Here is a 24,626-nt window from a genome sequence, read left to right as displayed (position 1 = left end):
TGATGCTGCCACCACCATATTTTACTGTGGGATGGTGTTTTTGGGGTGATGACCTGTGTTGGTTTGGCGCTAGAGATAGCATTTACCTTGATAGCTAAAAAGTTCAATTTTGGTTTTATCTGACCACAGCATCTTCCGCCATATATTTGAGGAGTCTTCCACATGTCTTTTGTCAAACACAAAACAAGCCTTACAATTTTTGGGTAAGTATAGGTTTTTTTCTGGCCACTTTTCCATGAGGGCCACCTCTTATGGATTGTACAGCTTTTTGTGGTCGCATGGACAGATAGCCCAGGCTCTGCTTGGGAACTTTGCAGCTCCTTCAGGGTTACCTTTGGTCTCTGTGCTGTATCTCTGATTAATGCCCTCCTCGCCTGGGCTGAGAGTTTTGGTGGGCGGCTCTCTCTTCGCAGGTTTGTTGTGTTACCATGTTCTTTCTATTTGATGGTGTTCCTGGGATCATCAGAGATTAGGACTTTTTATTTTTAAAACCCAATCCTGACTTGTACTTCAACAACTTTGTCGCTGACTTGTTTGGAGATCTCCTTGGTCTTCATGGTGTTTGGTCAGTGGAGCCTCTTGTTGATGGTGTTGCAGCCTCTGTGGCCTTTCTGACAAGGTAAAGTGTATATACCGATGGACCATGTGACGCCTAGATTTCATACAGGGGAACTTCCTTTAACTAAGCATGGGACTTATTGGGGAAGGAAATCTTTAGGGCAGGGGTGTCAAACTGCATTCCACGAGGGCCACGAACCATGCGTGTTTTCAAGATTTCCTTAGCTTTGCACAAGGTGCTGTAATCATTGTGTGTGTAGGTGATTAAATTATCACCTGTGCAATACAAGGAAATCCTGAAAACATGACCTGTTTGCAGCCCTTGAGCAATGCAGTTTGACACCCCTGCTTTAGGGGCTTCATCTCAAAAGGAGTGAATACATGTCAATTTGTAGCTATTTGATTCAATTTATTTAATTTATGTCTATATTGTTTTCACTTCATCAACTTAGACTATTTAGTGCTGATGCATCACGCACAAATCTGATTACAAAAATATTTACACACAGGTTGTAATATAACCAAATGGGTAAAAAGCCAAGGGGTGAATAATTTTCGAGCCACTGGCGGGGTTGTTTGCAGCAGCCTGGCCATGAAGTTCCCAAACGTGGTCTGAACTCTGCCGTTATAGTCAGCAGAGCATTGGTGACATTTCTGACCTCTGCTCCTACACTTGATGACCCCTCTCTGTAACCTTGGGGTCTGCACTGAATTGCTGCAGTTCCTTCCACTTTTCAATAATATCACTCACAGGCGATGGGGTTGGGGAGAGATTTAGGAGAAAGGAAAGGTCTTGAGCTTAGAAATATGGCATCGTTCTACAAGCGCTGGAGTCGGCGACCACGTTGCTGCAAGTTATTCTGTCACAAATGTCTGGGAGGGAACACTGTCTTGGTTTTTTGCGCTGTGGCCGACATTGTGATTAAGAGGCGTCCCAATAGTTGTGTTCATATTATTACAGCTCCCATCCAGCAGACTTGTCAAAGGAACATTTGGCTGGCTACACGGTCATAAAACTTCTGTTCCGAAATACCTCCCTAATGATAAATCAAGAGTCTACCGACTACACCGTCCCGGAAGAGGCGATGGCAGCCACACTTGGCATCTCCCAGCTTTCCTACACTCAGATATCTCTCTCACATCCGTGGTGGAGGCTTCAGCCAGAATCTCCATCACAGGTCTGAGCAAAGATACATGGTGAATTGGCACTGGTTGTTCCACTCTTTTATCCGGTGCTCATGTTACACCCAATAATGTCAGTAGGATCCATCTAGGACCACTGGTATCTACCATGAGGTGGACTCGGCACCGCTGCTCAGCTTCTAAGATGAAGCATAACCGCGGATATGAAGACCATGGATTGAACTGAGAAGAAGAGACCACTGAATGGAATTTTAAACGTTCTCTTAGATCCGGCCATGGTTCACCCTTTTCTCTGTAGTGATGATGGTAGAGCGGACACGTTCTTAGCTGTGGAGCTGAGGTCTCTACACTCAGTAGGCGGCGTTGGTATCCATATTTGTTCTTTCAGCGTGGAGGAGAATTTTACGACTATTTTTTTTACATTGGAATAATACTTTTTATTTGTTCATACAATACATAGGGGCTGTGCTGATCCTCGTATCTCGCACACTTCTATACTCCCGCTTGTGCCGTGATTTCTGCTGCTTGGCATTTGTGTTAGGCCACGTGCACACGTTCAGTATTTGGTGAGTTTTTTACCTCCATATTTGTAAGCCAAATCCAGGAATAGGTAAAAATTTCAGAAGTGGTGACGTGCTTCTATTATACCGTACTTATTTCTCCGACTGCTCCACTACTGATTTTGGCTTACAAATACTGATGTTAAAAAAACAAACAAAATAAACCACCTCTCCAAATATTAAACATGTGCACGTGGCCTTACTGTTACCTCTGTACAAATTCTTCTGCCGACCTTTGTCCGAGGCTTTTTAGAAGGCTCGCTGGCTGCTGAATTGCTGTACAGCTTTGCCCGGATCTAAGCCGTAGACCTTGGCTCTGGCTGTAATGGATGCATCGAGTAACGAGGAAGCTGGCATTACATTGGCGGCACCATGGGTAAGGTGGCGGACTTTAATTTTTGATTCTGGTGATTGTGACTGATTAGTATTTGTTCTTTATAGAACCGGGTTCTTGACCATGGAGTAGGACCTTGTTTCAGCCTTTTTATTTTACTATACCGCATCTTTTCTGGCAGCCTGTTTTCTGCTCGCTATGCTGACGTGTCTGCCATGTGTCCTGTTCAGATGATCGGTTCATTTATTAGACCTTCTAGACGTGCTGATGGATGGTTGTTTTCCTTTGTCTGTTTTTGAGTGGTTCTTAAAGAAGCACAAAGCTGATTGTGTTATGCCTATTGCAGGGTTTATTAAAGGTGCGCTGGACGAGACGAGCATACTATTTTTTTTTTTTTTTTTTAAGGAGTGGTCTCCAGTTTGTAAATGGTGAATTTGCAAAATGCGGGAAAAAAACAATAATCACCTTTGAAATTGACCTCCTTTAAAAGTTCTTTCAATTCTCAAGAATGAAGGTTTGTGCACAGCTTATTGCCTAGGTTATCGGCCGCTGCTGAATTCAGAGTGGTCGGTTACTTGGGCCAGGTAGCCCATCGTCATCTCACCCACATGTCTTCCATGGGAAGGAAAAGCTTTGTCTGCTAGCAGTCTGAGAGTGTTCATGAAAAAAAAGAGAATACCCCTTTAAAGGGAACCTGTCAGTAGAATCTACCTTCCTAAGCCGTCTGTATGGGCATGTAGGTCGTAGGAAATGGAACAAAATTATTACTTGATACCTGTGATCTATTTACTTATTCTATAGAAATTCACTTTTTTTAATATGTAAATGAGCTGTTAAGATCTTTGGGGCGGACATAGATCCCTGATAATCTGTCTCCAAAGATTATTTTAAAAGGGGTCAAAGGATAGGGGGGATAAAGAATGTCAGCGGTAGCACCTGGCAAACTGTCGATCAGCTATTGTTCAGAGCTCAGGTGCTGCCCACCCTCTCCAGGTCCACGGCTCCCCTGCTCTTTGTTGACAGGTTGGATAGGTGATGTTGTAACTACACAGCATGTGATTGCAGAAGCCAATCACTGCGCTCGCCTTGTGCTGTCTACATCAACATTGCCCCTGAGCCCAGTGATTGGCTGCAGTGGTCACATATGATATAGTTGTGATATCACTGCTGCTTCCTGCCATCAGAGACTGGAACAGTGGCATTGTACAGTAGCTCGGCAGGGTAAGTAACACCTGAGTTTATTATTTTTTATTATTTTTAGCCTACTGTAAGTAGAAGCCGAAGGAACGTTTATTACCTGAAATCCGCTTTGAGTGGGGTAGCGCATTCCAAAGAACTGGTGCAGCACGAGAACAACCTTGTAAACAGAAGTGGGAGAATTGCATGATGGAGGATTTTATTCACGAATCATCAGCAGAACAGGTATCATTGGTGTCTGGGGGGCTATATAGAGAGACAGCAGTGGGGGGGGGGGAGTGCATTATGGATAAGATGGCTAGATATACATTCTCCTGGGGAAGTTTTATTCTGTTTCAGGAAACCTCTAAAGATATTTGACTTCTTTCTTGTAATTTTATCTGTATGGCGGTTCGGGTCTGATCTTTTGGCTCTTTGGCAGCTTGGTAAAAGAGGGGGCTACTAACAATCACAAGTGTTTTGCTTAAAGGGGATGCGTGAAGTTACCAAAGCATGATGTATGCACAGGATAGCTGATAACTTGTTGATTACTGAGGGGAGCCGGACATCAGGGCACCGCAGACCTGATCCTTGGCAGCAGCGGGTTTCCAGCTCCCCGTACCAGAGTGTAGGCTATGTGCACACGATGCGGATTTGCTGCAGATTTTTCCATGCAGAAACGCTGCAGATCCGCACTGTGATGTGCAGTACAATGTTATTCAATGGGATAAAAAAAAAAGCTGTGCAGATGGTGCGGAAAAATCAGCTTGGGATTGCTGCGGATTTCAAAGAAGTGCATGTCACTTCTTTTGTGCGGATCTGCAGCGTTTCTGCAGCCCTCCGTGTTAAAAATCCGCAGTGGCAAAAACCGCAGAAAATCCGCACAAAATCCACATCAATTCCGCATAAAAACTGCACAAAAGACACGGCTGCGGATTCTGCCAGGAGATGCGGATTTTGTGCAGAAAATTCTGCACCTCTTTTCCTACATGAGCACATAGCCATAAGGCCGTGCTGTACAGTCTTGTGCTGTGAAAAGGCCTGGTCATCACACAAACCGGTGACTTTCTTGGCGCTTGGTACCAGGACTTAAACATGAACAAGTAAATAGGATACGGGCCTCTGCACAGGGTGGTAACCGCTATAATGGCCAATGGGGAGGGACATGACGCACTAAGAACATTGGGGTTCTTATATATGAACTCGTGTAGCAATATAGCCATTGTCCTGAGATGAGCCCCATAGCGAGGCCTGAGTGATGGGGATAGCAAAGCTTGTTCCGGACACAACTCATCCTTGTGTAGAAACACATTATAATAGGGAATCTGTCGGCGGGCTTATGCTGCCCCATCTGACTCAGCCTAATATAAGGGCAAAATAATAAGAAACCCTGGGTTTGTTTCCAGGACTGTGTCTCTATTGATGAGCTCTGTACAACCCCTGACCACGTCATTGATGGGCAGATTTCTGTGCATAGGCAGAAAGCTGACAATTAGTGGTGGGGGATGACTGCTCATCGCTACCAAGGACCACATTTCTTATGGTTTGCCAATCCTCTCAGTGATAATATTTTGCTGAAGTAGTAGACTGCGTCCGGGTGGCCGTCTCCAGTAGGCGTACACTCCCGAAAATGACGCCTGTTTGCTGTCTGCACATTATAGTTTATGGCCCTGTCGGCACATGTGTCCAATCCCATTTTGTGTTCCACAGTACCAGCAAAATCTGAGAGATCAGACATCTTATGCACACACCTTTTTTTTCTTTATTGTATTGTCAAACAACTTGTTTTTTGGCAAAATGCAGCGTAATTCTTTCAGCATTTTTCATCCATTGATTTAATGCAAAAAACACTGCAAACACGCAAGTATCAGGTTTTGCTGCGTTTTTGGTTCCAAAACCTAATAAAGTTGAGACGAAAATGCAGTAAAAAAAAAAGCGCAGCAAAAACCTGCTCTTTGTAAGCTGCTTAAACTTTGCATAAAAAAACACAACGTGTGAACATGGCCTTATTGTCTGATTATCTGCCGGTGGGAGAGGACCTTAATGTGATGCATTAATAGTTACCAAACTTCCTGTCTCCCTTCTGTCCTTGTATAAACTGCACAGCGCTGTGTATAGCAGTGACTAATGGCTTATCACCTTGGAACATTTTGGTTATTTTAAGTGTGATAAATATTTATTTCCTGATGCCGGTGTATGTGATACGTTATGTACACAGTATTTTCCTCCTTTACCCTCGTTCTTCTTTCTTGCTCCTTTACGTCGTTAGGCGCTGTCAGAAATAAACCAAATTGTAGCTTTTAACATCCTACTCAGTAAATGGAAAGAAGATAAAGACATATTCAGCCTTTATGAAGTGCAGTGTCACTGGTCGGACATGTTCAGCCTTTATGAAGTGCAGTGTCACTGGTCGGACATGTTCAGCCTTTATGAAGTGCACAGTCACTGGTCGGACATGTTCAGCCTTTATGAAGTGTAGTGTCACTGGTTGGACATGTTCAGCCTTTATGAAGTGTAGTGTCACTGGTTGGACATGTTCAGCCTTTATGATGTGCAGTGTCACTGGTCGGACATGTTCAGCCTTTATGATGTGCAGTGTCACTGGTCGGACATGTTCAGCCTTTATGAAGTGCAGTGTCACTGGTCGGACATGTTCAGCCTTTATGAAGTGCACAGTCACTGGTCGGACATGTTCAGCCTTTATGAAGTGCAGTGTCACTGGTCGGACATGTTCAGCCTTTATGAAGTGCAGTGTCACTAGTCGGACATGTTCAGCCTTTATGAAGTGCAGTGTCACTAGTTGGACATGTTCAGCCTTTATGAAGTGCAGTGTCACTGGTCGGACATGTTCAGCCTTTATGAAGTGCAGTGTCACTGGTCGGACATGTTCAGCCTTTATGAAGTGCAGTGTCACTGGTCGGACATGTTCAGCCTTTATGAAGTGCAGTGTCACTGGTCGGACATGTTCAGCCTTTATGAAGTGCAGTGTCACTGGTCGGACATGTTCAGCCTTTATGAAGTGTAGTGTCACTGGTTGGACATGTTCAGCCTTTATGAAGTGTAGTGTCACTGGTTGGACATGTTCAGCCTTTATGATGTGCAGTGTCACTGGTCGGACATGTTCAGCCTTTATGATGTGCAGTGTCACTGGTCGGACATGTTCAGCCTTTATGAAGTGCAGTGTCACTGGTCGGACATGTTCAGCCTTTATGAAGTGCACAGTCACTGGTCGGACATGTTCAGCCTTTATGAAGTGCAGTGTCACTGGTCGGACATGTTCAGCCTTTATGAAGTGCACAGTCACTGGTCGGACATGTTCAGCCTTTATGAAGTGCAGTGTCACTGGTCGGACATGTTCAGCCTTTATGAAGTGCAGTGTCACTGGTCGGACATGTTCAGCCTTTATGAAGTGCAGTGTCACTGGTCGGACATGTTCAGCCTTTATGAAGTGTAGTGTCACTGGTCGGACATGTTCAGCCTTTATGAAGTGCACAGTCACTGGTCGGACATGTTCAGCCTTTCTGAAGTGCAGTGTCACTGGTCGGACATGTTCAGCCTTTATGAAGTGGAGTGTCACTGGTCGGACATGTTCAGCCTTTATGAAGTGCAGTATCACTGGTCGGACATGTTCAGCCTTTATGAAGTGCAGTGTCACTGGTCGGACATGTTCAGCCTTTATGAAGTGCAGTGTCACTGGTCGGACATGCTCAGCCTTTATGAAGTGCAGTGTCACTGGTCGGACATGCTCAGCCTTTATGAAGTGCAGTGTCACTGGTCGGACATGTTCAGCCTTTATGAAGTGCACAGTCACTGGTCGGACATGTTCAGCCTTTATGAAGTGCAGTGTCACTGGTCGGACATGTTCAGCCTTTATGAAGTGCAGTGTCACTGGTCGGACATGTTCAGCCTTTATGAAGTGCACAGTCACTGGTCGGACATGTTCAGCCTTTATTAAGTGCAGTGTCACTGGTCGGACATGTTCAGCCTTTATGAAGTGCAGTGTCACTGGTCGGACATGTTCAGCCTTTATGAAGTGCAGAGTCACTGGTCGGACATGGTTACTTTGTAGCTCCTCGGCTGTCGTCATGGGCATGATGGGAGCCAGTGTGGGGAATGCGGACTTTTCCACGGATCCAGCAAAATGTTCATCTGTTACATGACAAACATAAGCTTTTATCAAGAATGAACTGGTGGACATGTTTCCTCCATGCTTGTGCTTTTCTATGCTCTGTAACAAGTAACTTTCCATTACAGCCTTAGCACCAGGGAAGCCATAGAAAGAAGCTCGTAAATCCCACCAATTTCCATCTGTCACTGGTAGTCTGCCTTAAATTAGTAATAATCTGTGGCAAAGGCGCTTAGACATAGCAGAGCTGGGGCCGTTCTCCTGCCAGTCTCGATCTGTCCTATTCCAGCTCAGCCGGATGCCGGACTTCGTCTTGTTGCCATTGATCTATACTGAAGTCTCTGTCTATGGAGAAATCCTAATGGTCTCGGAGACGTGACCTTGTGTAAGAGGAGAAGATGGGACTTTCTGAAATTCTTATTGATATTTATGTACTTGCTGCGTCAATCAAAGCCAGTAGATTTTTCAGAAAGTTTGGGATCACAGCTATTGAGTTGTTCTCTGATGTAAAATTGTGATTACTTGGTGCCCGGCTGTGGCATGGAGTTAGGACCTGTGAGCGGGCAACGTGGTAATTGCCACGTCATCTGCTGAATCTGTCCATGGGATCTCGTCTACACAAGTGCAGATCCTTTAGGATCATTGAGATCTATCTACATGTGGCTATACGGAAAGCAAATTTCAGCTCCAAAAAAGACACTTGATGATCTAATTTAAAGGGGGTTGTACAGGATGAGAAAAATCTACTTTCTGTAGAAAAACAAAACCACACCACATGTGGTCACAGGTTTTGTGTATTTTTGCAGCTCCATTCTATTGAGCTGAATTGGACCTGATACAACTATGGACGGGAGTGGCCCTATTTTTGAAGGATAAAAATGGTCTTCTAATCTGTCAATTTAAGAATTATCGTAAGGAACCTAGGATTTAATTTAGCAACTATCACTTTTCTAAAAATGGGTTATTTTGGGGTGTACTTCTGCTCCCAAGTGCAGCTCAACTGAGTTTCCACCTGTTGCAGCCATGATTTTTGGAGTTCGGCACTTGTGGCTACTTTTCCAGACAACATAATTGTAGTTGGAGGTGCACCTAGGAGGTACGAGGAGCTTGTGAAGTTGGATGTGCACCTAGGAGGTATATAGAGTTTGTGAAGTAGGAGGTACGAGGAGCTCGTGAAGTTTGTGGTGCACCTAGGAGGTATAAAGAGTTAGTGAAGTAGGAAGTACGAGGAGCTCGTGAAGTTTGTGGTGCACCTAGAGATATGAGGAGCTTGTGAAGTTGCAGGTGCACCTAGGAGGTACGAGGTGCTCGTGAACTTTGAGGTGCACCTAGAGATATGAGGAGCTTGGACAGTTGGAGGCGCACCTAGGCGGTACGAAGCGCTTGGAGGTGCACCTAGGAGGTATGAGGAGCTCTTGAAGTTGGGGGTGCACCTAGGCGGTACGAAGCGCTTGGAGGTGCACCTAGGAGGTATGAGGAGCTCTTGAAGTTGGGGGTGCACCTAGGCGGTACGAAGCGCTTGGAGGTGCACCTAGGAGGTATGAGGAGCTCTTGAAGTTGGGGGTGCACCTAGGCGGTACGAAGCGCTTGGAGGTGCACCTAGGAGGTATGAGGAGCTCGTGAAGTTTGTGGTGCACCTAGGAGGTATAAAGAGTTAGTGAAGTAGGAAGTACGAGGAGCTCGTGAAGTTTGTGGTGCACCTAGAGATATGAGGAGCTTGTGAAGTTGCAGGTGCACCTAGGAGGTACGAGGTGCTCGTGAACTTTGAGGTGCACCTAGAGATATGAGGAGCTTGGACAGTTGGAGGCGCACCTAGGCGGTACGAAGCGCTTGGAGGTGCACCTAGGAGGTATGAGGAGCTCTTGAAGTTGGGGGTGCACCTAGGCGGTACGAAGCGCTTGGAGGTGCACCTAGGAGGTATGAGGAGCTCTTGAAGTTGGGGGTGCACCTAGGCGGTACGAAGCGCTTGGAGGTGAACCTAGGAGGTATGAGGAGCTCGTGAAGTTGGGGGTGCACCTAGGAGGTACGAGGAGTTTGTGAACTGGAGTACTACTCAGCCCATGGATGGACCCATTCTCTATGATATAAACGGATGTTACTAGAATCCATCTCAAGACAAGGACACTAGGTGTATGTCAGCTTTTCCTTAAAAATAGCATTGAGACAAGTGTTGCTTGATATTTCCCAGCCTATTAAAAAAAAAAATTCTTTTGTTTCTGTATTCCTGATGAAACACTTTTCTGCAGAAATAGAAAGATCAGATAAACATGCGATTTCCTAAATGGATCGTCTCCAGTAATTCCCCTAAACAGCGCCTAGTGTTCCTGAGTAGACCACAGCCGGTGATCATGTGTGACGGTGCTCACTGCTCTCCTGTCCTGTAGGAGATATGGATGTAATGATACTGGGGTGTTCTGTCACAAAGGCTTGGTGAGGAGTCTTGGACTAATGTTATATTGTTAATTTTTTTTCTTGTATTTGACAGTGTCCTGGAGAAGAAAATCGTGTAGGAACCCGGACTGTGTATGTTGGACATCGGCCAACTTCAGAAACAGATGCTTATATTGCGCCCAGATTCTGCGATAACAGGATTGTCTCATCAAAGGTTGGAAAGCTTCTTACATTACATAAACTGTGTTTTGGGGGAATTTTTTATTTTTTTTTTTAAGTTGAGCATTGTGCTTTTAAGACTGGTAGTGTAAATTACTGCTTTACTGCCAAAACTCCTAGTTAACCTAATTAGTATTAAAGCCCATGGGAGTCTTTTGACATGGAAAATGATTTTTCACATATGGTTGTGGTTACCTCTAGTTAATAAAATTATACTGAGTTTCAAGCTGCAATCTTCATTCATTTATTCATTTTTTGACTCCTGATGTGCAGTTTGCAGCCTTTATCAAAGTTTCAGGTTTTTCTCTCGTGGGATTGTCTCTCCCAGTAATATAGGCTGGATGTGAGATCTGTGTATATCCAGGGGGCTGCTGCTTTCATTTGCTGATACAGTGGGGCAAAAAAGTATTTAGTCAGTCAGCAATAGTGCAAGTTCCACCACTTAAAAAGATGAGAGGCGTCTGTAATTTACATCATAGGTAGACCTCAACTATGGGAGACAAACTGAGAAAAAAAAATCCAGAAAATCACATTGTCTGTTTTTTTTATCATTTTTTTTGCATTTTATGGTGGAAAATAAGTATTTGGTCAGAAACAAACAATCAAGATTTCTGGCTCTCACAGACCTGTAACTTCTTCTTTAAGAGTCTCCTCTTTCCTCCACTCATTACCTGTAGTAATGGCACCTGTTTAAACTTGTTATCAGTATAAAAAGACACCTGTGCACACCCTCAAACAGTCTGACTCCAAACTCCACTATGGTGAAGACCAAAGAGCTGTCAAAGGACACCAGAAACAAAATTGTAGCCCTGCACCAGGCTGGGAAGACTGAATCTGCAATAGCCAACCAGCTTGGAGTGAAAAAATCAACAGTGGGAGCAATAATTAGAAAATGGAAGACATACAAGACCACTGATAATCTCCCTCGATCTGGGGCTCCATGCAAAATCCCACCCCGTGGGGTCATAATGATCACAAGAATGGTGAACCAAAATCCCAGAACCACGCGGGGGGACCTAGTGAATGAACTGCAGAGAGCTGGGACCAATGTAACAAGGCCTACCATAAGTAACACACTATGCCACCATGGACTCAGATCCTGCAGTGCCAGACGTGTCCCACTGCTTAAGCCAGTACATGTCCGGGCCCGTCTGAAGTTTGCTAGAGAGCATTTGGATGATCCAGAGGAGTTTTGGGAGAATGTCCTATTGTCTGATGAAACCAAACTGGAACTGTTTGGTAGAAACACAACTTGTCGTGTTTGGAGGAAAAAGAATACTGAGTTGCATCCATCAAACACCATACCTACTGTAAAGCATGGTGGTGGAAACATCATGCTTTGGGGCTGTTTCTCTGCAAAGGAGCCAGGACGACTGATACGGGTACATGAAAGAATGAATGGGGCCATGTATCGTGAGATTTTGAGTGCAAACCTCCTTCCATCAGCAAGGGCATTGAAGATGAAACGTGGCTGGGTCTTTCAACATGTCAATGATCCAAAGCACACCGCCAGGGCAACGAAGGAGTGGCTTCGTAAGAAGCATTTCAAGGTCCTGGAGTGGCCTAGCCAGTCTCCAGATCTCAACCCTATAGAAAACCTTTGGAGGGAGTTGAAAGTCCGTGTTGCCAAGCGAAAAGCCAAAAACATCACTGCTCTAGAGGAGATCTGCATGGAGGAATGGGCCAACATACCAGCAACAGTGTGTGGCAACCTTGTGAAGACTTACAGAAAACGTTTGACCTCTGTCATTGCCAACAAAGGATATATTACAAAGTATTGAGATGAAATTTTGTTTCTGACCAAATACTTATTTTCCACCATAATATGCAAATAAAATGTTAAAAAAAACAGACAATGTGATTTTCTGGATTTTTTCTCCTCAGTTTGTCTCCCATAGTTGAGGTCTACCTATGATGTAAATTACAGACGCCTCTCATCTTTTTAAGTGGTGGAACTTGCACTATTGCTGACTGACTAAATACTTTTTTGCCCCACTGTATATCACAACTTTTTCCAATACTGCACTTACTGCCTTTTCATCTGCTCTCCTCCTTTTCTACAACCTGTATTCTCTGCCCTCCCTGAGTCTGCACATGCTTCCCTTTTCTCCAAATGTAGAACTGTGTTCAACCTTTTCCTTGCTTCTATTTCTATCACTGAGTGAAGGGAGGAGGAAAGCGGGGAGCTGTCAGAACCAGTATCGGAAGTTGTGATAGATTTGTAACATGACATATATAGACAGCCCGATTATATAGTAGGTGTAATAAAAGTAATATTGGCAAATACCTCCAATTAGAAATGTGGTATAGTTCATCTGATTCCCTGTGTAGCTTACCCCCGTGCAGGCATTGCAGTGGCTTAGGTATCCATGGTTATGACCACTAACCACTTACTGACCCACTATATTAGTGGCCATAACCATGGATACCTAAGCTACTGCAATGCCCAGCATGGAGTAAGTGATGTAGCGAATCAGAAGAACTATACTATTTATCTAATTGGAGTTATTTACTAATATTATTATTGATACAGCTACTGCATATGGAGAAGGTAATACCCTTTTAACTATTTAAAGGAGTTGAAGACCTGCAGCGGCAGGAACATGATACACCTTTTTAATGACGGCTATTTAGAAGTTTGATTAACTTTACCTTTCACTTTACATGGCTGTGTAACTATATCAGTGACTGCCTCAAGTTCGTACTCTTCGTCTACTCTGGATTTAGCGGAGAGTCTGTGACAAATCCTAAATTTTCACGTTTAGATCTCGCACTTATCTGCATTTAACACATGGCTCTGATGTCGATCCAGAAAAGTAGGATGAGTGTCATGCGGGTACAATGTGACTTTGCTCACATACTGTGCGTATCACATGCGTATGACATGCTTTTTTCTCTCTATTATATTAGTCATGTACAGAACCATTTACAGTGTTCCGTGTTACAGAATGGTAATGTATCCGTCAAAATCGGAAAGTGGATGGTCCGTGTCGTCTTTCCTTGCACCCATTGACTTGCTCTGGCGAGTATCGTCCGATATACGAGGCCACTCGCACCATGCTGTAATCTTTTATCATCCAGATTCCAGCTGAGAAAAAATCGCAGCGTAGCACTGAAACGGCAAATAACATTGGACAGAGTGCAATCGGATTTTTTTATCTGATTACACTCGTCCTTTTTATGCGCAGATGCGTATGAGCCCCTACTGTCAAATGCTGCAGGTCTGTGAATCCATATCCAGTGTGAACATGGCCTAGAAAGCCTTGTGTAACTGGAGGTTTGAGATTTGGATCATGTGTGATTCATTGCTGTGAAGACTATCAAAATTGATTAAAATGTGTTAATATTCTAGCATCATGGAATTGTTAAATACTGTTATTTTTCAGACTTAAGGGGAATCTGTCAGCAGTTTGTTTTTATATGTAATCTGAAAGCAGTATAATGATTCCATGGATGTGTCACTTACTAGGCCGTATTTTGTTTCAATAAAATCAGTGTTTTATCAGCAGAAGATTATCAGGAGGACTAGTTGTCTCATGCCTCCTGGTCCAGCCACACCCACAGCACTGATTGTCTGCATTCTGTGTACATTGGCAGCTTCCTGTCCATATACAATCTGGTGTGGGCGGGGTTATACACATCTGAGCATTGCATTCCAAGCTCTGCTGCATCTGCAACACACAATTCTGTGATTCTGTCGCAGCTGCTCCTGCCAGTAGCCTAAATGACACATTGCTGAAATCAGGGTATATGTCCCTACATCATGTTGATGTCAGAATACACTGCAAAAACCTGTTGACAGACTTCCATGGTGTGAGGCATTTGAGCAGGATCTGTTGACTGCCATGTCTAGCTTAGTAAAATAAACCAGTGTCTGAAATCTGGCCAGGAGTCTGAATTACCGAGCAGCTTATTGATTGCTTATCCATATGTTAACTGAATTTGTATTGAACTTTGCATTTTGCCGGAAGATCTTTTTAGTGTTTTGCTCAGCTCAAATCATTTATACCTGCTGTTTACGGAGAGATTTCTGTATATTCTGTACAGCGCGATGGGTTTATATATACTATATACAGAGAGATGCGTTTCTGTATACTATATACAGAGGGATGGGTTTACATACTATATCCACAGAGGTGCATTTCGGTATACTATATATAGAGGGATGGGTTTACATACTATATACAGAGAGATGCGTTTCTGAATACTATATACAGAGGGATGGGTTTATATACTATATACAGAGAGATGCATTTCTGTGTACTATACACAGATGGATGGGTTTATATACTATACACAGAGATGCATTTCTGTATACTATATATAGAGGGATGGGTTTATATACTATATACAGAGAGATGCGTTTCTGTATACTATATACAGAGGGATGGGTTTATATACTATATCCACAGAGGTGCATTTCGGTATACTATATACAGAGGGATGGGTTTATATACTATATTCAGAGAGATGCATTTCTGTATACTATATACAGAGGGATGGGTTTATATACTATACACAGAGATGCATTTCTGTATACTATATATAGAGGGATGGGTTTATATACTATATACAGAGAGATGCATTTCTGTATACTATATACAGAGGGATGGGTTTATATACTATATACAGAAAGATGAGTTTCTGTATACTATGTACAGAGCCATGGGTTTATATACACTATATGCAGAGATCAGTTTCTGGATACTATATACAGAGGGATGGGTTTATATTAGTGATGAGCGAATATACTCGTTACTCTAGATTTCCCGAGCATGCTCGGGTGTCCTCCAAGTATTTGTTTTCATCGCCGCAGCTGAATGATTTACAGCTACTAGCCAGCATAAGTACATGTGGGGGTTGCCTGGTTGCTAGGGAATCCCCACAAGAGAGATGAGTTTCTGTATACTGTATATAGAGGGATGGGTTTATATACTATATGCAGAGAGATGAGTTTCTGTATACTATGTACAGATTGATGGGTGTATATACTATATACAGAGAGATAATAATAATAAATAATAATCTTTATTTTTATATAGCGCTAACATATTACGCAGCGCTTTACAGTTTGCACACATTATCATCGCTGTCCCCGATGGGGCTCACAATCTAAATTCCCTATCAGTATGTCTTTGGAATGTGGGAGGAAACCGGAGTGCCCGGAGGAAACCCACGCAAACACGGAGAGAACATACAAACTCTTTGCAGATGTTGTCCAAGGTGGGATTAGAACCCAGGACTCCAGCGCTGCAAGGCTGCTGTGCTAACCACTGCGCCACCGTGCTGCGTTTCTGTATACTATATATAGAGGGATGGGTTTATATATTATATACAGAGATGCGTTTTTGTATACTATATATAGAGGGATGGGTTTATATATTATATACAGAGAGATGAGTTTCTGTATACTGTATATAGAGGGATGGGTTTAGTATACATTTAGCTGATGACTATACGCTCTGCAGAGGAGATCCCGCCACACATGATGCTGCACCATGTACAGCATCACTTCTGGCTACAGGCTTTTATGGGTTTAGTTTGTATAAAGCCATGACGTATCTGACTATCAGTCTTCTCTCTGTATATAGTATATATACACCATCGCTCTGTACATAGTATACAGAAACTCAAATCTCTCTGTATACAGTATATAAACCCATCCCTCTATATATAGTATACAGAAACGCATCTCTCTGTATATAGTATATATACACCCATCACTCTGTACATAGATACTATATACAGAGAGATGAGTTTCTGTATACTGTATATAGAGGGATGGGTTTAGTATACAGAAACTCATCTCTCTGTATATAGTATCTATGTACAGAGTGATGGGTGTATATATACTATATACAGAGAGATGCGTTTCTGTATACTATATATAGAGGGATGGGTTTATATACTGTATACAGAGAGATTTGAGTTTCTGTATACTATGTACAGAGTGATGGGTGTATATATACTATATACAGAGAGATGCATTTCTGTATAATATATATATATATATATATATATATATATAGGGATGGGTTTATATACTATATACAGAGAGATGTGTTTCTGTATACTATGTACAGAGCGATGGCGTATATATACTATATACAGAGAGAAGACTGATAGTCAGATACGTCATGGCTTTATACAAATTAAACCCATAAAAGCCTGTAGCCAGAAGTGATGCTGTACATGGTGCAGCGTCATGGGTGGCGGGATCTCCTCTGCAGAGCGTATAGTCATCAGCTAAATGCTTTCCCACGTAATGAGCTGATCTGAGATAATGAGGCTTGGCCCGCGTGTATTCTTTGGTCACTGTTCCTAATCTGGGTCAGCATTGAATTTCCGGGCTATGTGAACTGATTTGTTTTTTTGCTACAGAAAAAGCTGCTGCAAATGCTTGAGTTAGGATCCGTTCACACTTTGCATTTTTACTGCACTTTCTCAGCTGTTTTTGCCGCATACAAACGCAGCCTCTTCCAGCACCATCAAAGTGTATTAGATTTCTGAAATCTTGTGGACATGCTGCTTATTTTTTTCCTTGCAGATCTGACTCAGTTTTCATATCCATTCTTTCAGCGTTTTTCTCCCCTTCTAATGACATCATGCATCAAAAACATTTATTTTTTTTAATGCAGCGTTTTTCCTGAAAAAGGACACGTTTTTGATGCCAGAATGTCTGCAGCAAGCGCTTAGGCTACGTTCACATTAGCGTTTTGCGTGTTTGCGTCGGGTTAGCGTTGGCGACGCAGCGGCGACGCATGCGTCATGCGCCCCTATATTTAACATGGGGGACGCATGCGTTTTTGTGTGATGCGTTGTGCGACGCATGCGTTTTTTTCCCCGCAAGCGTCGGGCCAAGAAAACGCAACAAGTTGCATTTTTCTTGCGTCCAAATTTCGGCAAAAAATGACGCATGCGTCGCAAAACGCAGCGTTTTTGTGTGCGTTTTAATTTGCGTTGTGCGTTGCGTCGCAGACGCAGCGGCGCACAACGCAAATGTGAACGTAGCCTTAGTGTGCACATGCCCTGAGGCTACGTGCACACGTTGCGGATCTGCAGCATTTTTTCCGTGCAGAAACGCTGCAAAACCACAAGTGATTTACAGTATGATGTAAATCAATGGAAAAATAAAAATGCTGTGCCGATGGTGCGCCTCAGACACTCGGACCTAAGAAAAAAAAAAATCTTCCATCTGAACGGCACTAATGAATCTCATGAGTCTGTGTGCTGTCCGATTTCTGCGTTCATCTGCATGAGCTTTAATGTGGTCATTAATCGGTGCAAATATGTTAATTAGAAGATAGATAAACAGTTATAATATCCTTGGAAGACCGAGTTCGCTGATAGTTTCTCGGTTAGCTCACTACTGCCTGCAATGTTCACAAAAACAAAGCCTAAAAAAGGCCAAACAGTGCAACATTTTTGAACAAATCCGATTATAATATAATGAATTTATCCCCAAACACACCGTTTAAGTATATAAAGAAAATATTGTCCCTGAAGTCGGCGTCCATGTCTTATCCCGTCTTGCTGCCCTGTCTGCTGTACATTTGATTCCGTGTAAATTAAGGACAGACCTATACTGGAAAGCCTCCGTGTTTTCCCCGTAGCATTGTCCGCACTCGTCCTGTGCCAGCGCTAACCTGATGACGTAATAGAAAGTTTCTGACTTGTCCTTTACTAAATGTTGATTTTCCGGATGTTTCTTTTTTCTTTCCCAATAAACAGTGTCCAGGTGGAGGAAGTGTGCGATCACTATGGGGCCGGCTGCCTCTTTATTTCGGGACATGTGTTCCCTTTCTTGTGCAGCGTCCAGGACATTATTGTGGTGCGTGCTGCTCCATAATGCACTCGCTGGGGTATAGGAAGCCTCAGAATAGGAGTTATACATAATTAACCATGTGTCTGCCAGACATGATGAATCGCTTGCGTTGCCTCTTATTACTAGGTGGGAGACACAATGGGCGCGCGGCAGGCGCCCGCCTCTGCAGTTTTACTGTATTGTGTCCCCGGGAAGGTTGGCGGCAGAGAAGACAAAACCTCCCATGAATTATGATGGGGAAGCCTTCAGACTAATGTTTCCTGGCCCGATCACTAGCCATTTCTACAATTATTGATCAGCTGGATGAACTTTATGATGATCTTTCTGAAAAGTGGTAAATTAGAACCATTTATTTTTCATTTATTTTCCCAACATCTCATATTCTCCAAACTACCCAGTGAGAGAGATATCTTCATAGACAAAATAATAGTGCCTCTTCCAGTAAAGGGGTTCATTTCCCCCCTCTAAGAAATATGTATCTGATTGCTGAGTACTATCAATATTGAATAGATTGATGGAAGGTTCTTTAGGGCTTCGTTCTATTCATTGTCTGAGACTTATGGGAATCTCCGTCAGTCCAATAGACAATGAATAAAGTGACTGAGCATGTGCGACCACTGCTCCTTTCAAACAGGACAGATGACCCCTATTCTGGGGTTTCCAGTGGTGGGACCCCTGAGAGACCAATCTCTTTTATAAATTGTAAATGTGGGACAATCCTTTTAATTGTTCCATATCTTTTTAAAGGGATAATTCCATGGACAATATGATCTATCCACAGTATAGGTAGTAAATGGCTGATTGCCGGGCCTCACCCCTGGGACACACTGATATTTAGCGAGGGTGTCTAGGGCCCCCTGCTCCTTCTCATCGTACAGTCGCATGAGGGAGAACCGATGGAGTTCTGCTCCATTCATGGTTGGGATGTTGGCTCAGCCCTTCCTGTGGGTCCATGAAACGGAGATAAGGAGAATTTGTGTATTCTTTCCTCGCTGCCGATTATTGACGGCGTCTGTTATCAGGACTTTATTAAACATGCGGTTTTTATTCACCGCGTCGAGGTGACATGCACTTCCTCTTCAGGAAACCAGTTCTGTAGGCGCCTCAGACAGTAGGGAGTATGGTGACTGCTGCTCCTCTTGGGTTCCTCCTCAATTCTTGGGGTGCGGTGGAGCGATAGATGGTGATTGCTCGGGATTCCTGGTTTAGTAGTGGTCTAGCGGTGGATTGGGGAAACCTTTCTATTCTAGGAAAACCCCTTTAGAAAGAACTTGAATGTGTATTCTGCACTGCTCTCCTCCGCTGACGCCTCGTCTACTGATACCGGCACCTCTGGATCTCACGACACGTGACGCAGCAGATATGGGCAGATGAGACCTCCCAGGCCCCGCTTATCTCCAGATACCATGAGGAGTAGAGCCGCAATACCCCTTTACCACAGACCTGTCAGGAGAGGTGTGGGGCCATCTTTGCCCTTTATGTTATGTACTCCTGTTTGTCACCAGTTTTCACGCATGGGAGAAATGTTCAGTATTGTTAGGAGAACCTTGGTGTGATGAGGCCGGCACTACATAACCAGTGGCCACTACCAGAAGTGCGCTGATGTGTGGTCTTCAGGGGGCCGCATACATGTATAACCAGTATTTCTTGGTACCCGTGTTGAGTCGCTCATCTCTGTGCATTGATGCATGTGACCGGATGGGTGAAGTAGAGCGTGGGATGAGAGCTTTGGTCTTCAGAGGAACAGTCTGTAAAAGCCGAGTGCATTAAATGCCAGTAATAACGTAAGGGTACATCTCCATCATCTGTGGAGGTCTGCAGACCACGTCCGCCTGACGTCTCTGGCACACGTGAGCTCACACTGAGGGCTTACCACCTGACACATTAGACAGGGGCGCTCTGCCCTGAGGCCGAATTAAGAGGCCATCAAATGTGTACAATGGTCAATGATGGACCGTCAGTGAGGGAACATAAAGGCTGCGTCGTCACCGCTTCTCTCTGCACAAAGAGGTCTGCGAAGAAGAATGCTCCGCCTGAGACTGGCAGGAACCTCACATGTCTTCAGTGCTACTTTAAAGGAAATCTGTCATCAGGAAATTACCGATTTGCTTCTAAATGTTGATTATAATCACTATTTTTTTTTTTTTTTAAATATTAAGAATATTGCTCTTTTTACACACTAGCAGCAACAGACCAATCCGATGTTTTCATAGAAACATTATCTCAGCATGCTCAAATCTTGGCAAAGGTCATTGGGAGTGAAGGGGGAGGAGGTGAGCTGTGACATCACTTCTTGTGAATGGTTGATCCTGTCTTATCTATTTTACATAGTGGTTTTTATCGGTCATCATACAATAGGAGGTGAGCTGTGACATCACCCATTGTGAATGGTGTATCCTGTGTTAACTCCTCTATATACAGTAGATATCAGTCATTGTACAGGAGGCGGAGGAGGTGAGCTGTGACATCACCCATTGTGAATGGTGTATCCTGTGTTATCTACTGTATATAGAGGTGTTATCAGTCCTTGTTCAGGAGGGGGAGGAGGTGAGCTGTGACATCACCTTTTGTGAATGGTGGATCCTGTGTTATCTACTGTATATAGAGGTGTTAACAGTCATTGTACAGGACAGGGAGGAGGTGAGCTGTACTGTCACCTATTGTGAATGGTGGGTCTGGTGTTATCTACTCTATATAGAAGTTTATACTTGTAATCCTGTCTGTGGTGATAATGAAACGCCTGAAATGTCTCTAAACAAAGAAGATGGTGTGAGTCTTGTATTAGATCTAGTTGTCAGTTCCTTTTTTTTTTTAATCCTGATAGGAATATGGAAATGTAAAAATAAAACATAACAAAAATGTCAAATAAAAGTCTGATTTAAACACTAGGTCACTTTGACGCATCCCTATAAAACGCTGAACTTTGCCCTCCAGCATTCGGCGTGTTTTGTGTATATCCTGTATGTCTAGCATAGAATGAGTGGTCCTTCCATCGGTGCAGCGATATTTAGGAGCTGCATTGTAACCGGGGTCTTTTGTAAGAGCTCCTGGTTACTGGGATAATCGTCATCTGGGGAAACGTGTAAGAATGAAGTTCTGGAGATTAATTACTGCAGGGATCTCGGCAACTCCCAATGTACGCCGAGCAGAAAATAGGGGGTATTTAGTATCTGTTCACCCCTGATCTAGACGCCCAGTCCTGTCCATATTGCCAATCGTCTCTGATCCCGTGGGTGCAGCTGGTCAGGTAGGTGCTGCACCCGAGCTCATTGCTCTTACACAGATAGGAGAAGACGCCTATTTCTGGAAATCCCGTACCCTGCCTGTAGACTTTCAATCATTCTCAACATGATGATGATTATTATTGAATTGTGAGTTGAGATTGGTCATAAACCTCGCAACCTTTGATAACCAAAAAATGACTTTTCTTCCTTTTTCTCTTTTTTTTTTTTTGCAGTACACAGTGTGGAACTTCATCCCTAAAAATCTATTTGAGCAGTTTAGAAGAATTGCAAATTTTTATTTTCTCATCATTTTTTTGGTTCAGGTAAGTTATAAATTTACTTTTGCAGTTTTTTTGTACTTACACTAATGAAAACCAACCACCGATGATGTGGTGGGGAGCAGTGTTGGGGAGGTAGGAGATCTTTCCAGGGTGTTTCCGCCACCAATTACTATCCCACCTACATTAGTACGAGGCTTCAGTTTGGATACTGAGAGGATGGCCCCAAAAAAACTCACAATGGGGAGAATTTATTAAGGCTGGCATTTCATGTGCTGTCCCAAAGTAGAGTAAATCTGCCCATGCACTTTAGGTAGCTGTCAGCCGGGGTATAAGGGGTAATATCTCCATTTTGGAGTGTCAGTGTAAGGAGACTTATAGGCCATGCAATGCCCCTATTGGAAATTAAAAATGCTAATTGTCTGTGTTTTCTATGAGAGGGCATATATCTGGCAGCAGCTGATCCCTTAGAGAAGAAAAGGATTGACAGTCTGAATTTGGGGGGTAGACAGGAGGCCCCCATACACATTACACTGTCGCCAGGTTCAGACAACATTAGTCTAATATGCACAGGTGTCGTACGATTTACCATATTTGGTAGCAGAGTTACACGATTGCTAATAACTTTTGGGTAATTTTTGCATATCCATATGATAGAAATTAGTCTACACCCAGCATCAGCAGGCCTACACATGAAACTTGTTTTAACCCCTTAGTGACCGAGCCAAATTTTTTAAATCTGACCAGTGTCACTTTATGTGGTAATAACTCTGCAACGCTTCAACAAATCCCAGTGATTTTGAGATTGTTTTTTCGTGACACATTCTACTTTATGATAATGGTAAATTTAGTTCAACATTTTTTGTGTTTATTTATAAAAAAAATCAAAAATTTGAGAAAAATGTTAAAAAATTAGCAATTTTCTAAATTTGAATGATTATCCCTTTAATCCAGATAGTCATACAACAGCAAACCATTAATAAATAACATTTCCCACATGTCTGCTTTACATCAGCACCATTTGTAAAATGTTCTTTTATTTTGTTAGCATTTTAGGAGGTTTAAAAATGTAGCAGCAATTTTTCATTTTTTCAAAGAAATTTACAAAATTTATTTTTTTAGGGACTTATCCTTGTTTGAAGTGACTTTAGTGGTCCCATATATTGGGAAACCCCCAAACGTGATACCATTTTAAAAACAGCACCCCTAAACATATTGAAAACTGCTGTCAGGTAGTTTATTAACCCTTCAGGTGCTTTACAGGAATTAATGCAAAGTGGTATGACAGAAATGAAAATGTGTATTTTTACCACCTAAATGCCGCTAACTTCTAAACAGATTACTACAGCCGTCAGACTCTAAGGCCGCTATTTGGTCATGAATTGCCATGGCAAACATCAGGACCACAAAATCATGATCTGAGGGCACCAATTGGGATAAAGAGGAAGCCCCCACACTCTGTTAACCATTTATAATGATGTAGTCACTATTGACAGCAGCATCTAAGGGGTTAAACAGATTTAGAAGGTGCAAATACTGATCGTGGCTGGTGCAGCAAGTTGTCAGCTATAGTGTACAGCCGACAGATGATGGATTGTCATCTGTATGGGGATACTATTCTCTTATATCTAAGGTCAGTTAAAAGACGTATTGGCGGTCATTAAGGGGTTAAAGCAATATCTGGCCTAAGTTATCGTAAATTTGGGGAGCTCCTATCACTGCATTTCCTACACTTTTTTGAAATGTGGAAGACTGCATAGGTGAAACATATTGCAGAGAAAGGGTAAGTTCACATTAGCGATCGGGGCTTTGTGAAGGGCTGCGTACGTCCTCCGTTAAGCCCCACCTACTTCCGCATACTTCTGCATGTGTCCTGCGTACCTATCTTTAACATTGGGTACGCTGGACATGCGGATGCGTCCGCATGCGTCATTTTGACACTGCGTCGAACGCAACATGTTGCATTTTGTTATGGTCGGCAGGCGTGCCAAACGACGCATGCGGAAGCATCCGCATACATCTGCATGGCCTGCGTACCCAATGTTAAAGATGGGTATGCAGGGCGCATGCGGATGTAGGCGGAGCTGAATTGAAGAGGTGCGGTAGTGGGTAGAGCTTAACGGAGGAAGTACGCAGCCCTTTGCAGCTCTTCCCTACGCAAATGTGAAACCAGCCAAATGTGTGGCAGAACACAGTAAAAAAAACAAAAAAAAACAACATAACAGATCTTGATAAATTCACCCACTTGTTTTTACAGTCAATGCATGTGATACATTTTCAAAAATTATTGATCAAACGGGCAAGTCAGAAAAAGTGTATGGCCATCATTGTAGACTTGCCTTCCTAGCCTTCGGCTAGGGTCACATTGCGTTAGCAGCAGCCCGTTCAGCACATACGCTAACGGGCTGCTGCTAGCGCAAGTGCCTGCGCTACATCACGCTAGCGCAGGTGGAGCTTCTGCTAGCTCCATCTGCGCTACCAGTGACGGACCGGAAACACTGCAGCCAGCGTCTCGGGTCCGTCACTCAAATGACGGCACATCCCTAGCCCACGCCCATTGTGGGCGTGCGCTAGCGATGCGTTTGCCATTGCAATCAATGGCGACGTTAACGGACTATGTTACACCGTGTTATGCCGCGGTGTAACGTAGTCCGTTTAACGTAGTAAAAGAACGCAATGTGAACCAAGCAGACATCCATGTTGTTCTTCCCTTTATCTTCTTAGATACCGTTCCTCTTCTTTCTGTTTGTGGTCCTAAGAAAATGAGTAAATTCTCATAAGGAAAGGAGCTC

The 24,626-nt window shown here is 43.3% G+C and overlaps 1 protein-coding gene across 4 annotated transcripts in view; it reads left to right on the top strand.

The window, feature by feature from the left end:
* ATP11C (ATPase phospholipid transporting 11C) overlaps positions 1-24,626 on the top strand; it is a 192,471-nt gene that overhangs the window by 71,882 nt on the left and 95,963 nt on the right. For 3 of the 4 annotated variants that reach the window (XM_069747029.1, XM_069747030.1, XM_069747031.1), the window contains exons 2-3: positions 10,383-10,502; positions 21,790-21,879. In XM_069747029.1, coding sequence (XP_069603130.1) covers positions 10,383-10,502; positions 21,790-21,879 — 210 coding nt within the window. Of the gene's footprint in view, positions 1-2,586; positions 2,638-10,382; positions 10,503-21,789; positions 21,880-24,626 lie in introns of those variants that run through there. The other variant, XM_069747032.1, reaches the window with a different exon arrangement.

Source organism: Ranitomeya imitator, chromosome 2 (assembly GCF_032444005.1).
Source record: "Ranitomeya imitator isolate aRanImi1 chromosome 2, aRanImi1.pri, whole genome shotgun sequence".
In the NCBI taxonomy this organism is placed as follows: Eukaryota; Metazoa; Chordata; class Amphibia; order Anura; family Dendrobatidae; genus Ranitomeya; species Ranitomeya imitator.
The sequence above is the reverse complement of the archived record's forward strand: the minus strand, read 5'-3'. Positions and strand labels throughout refer to the sequence as shown.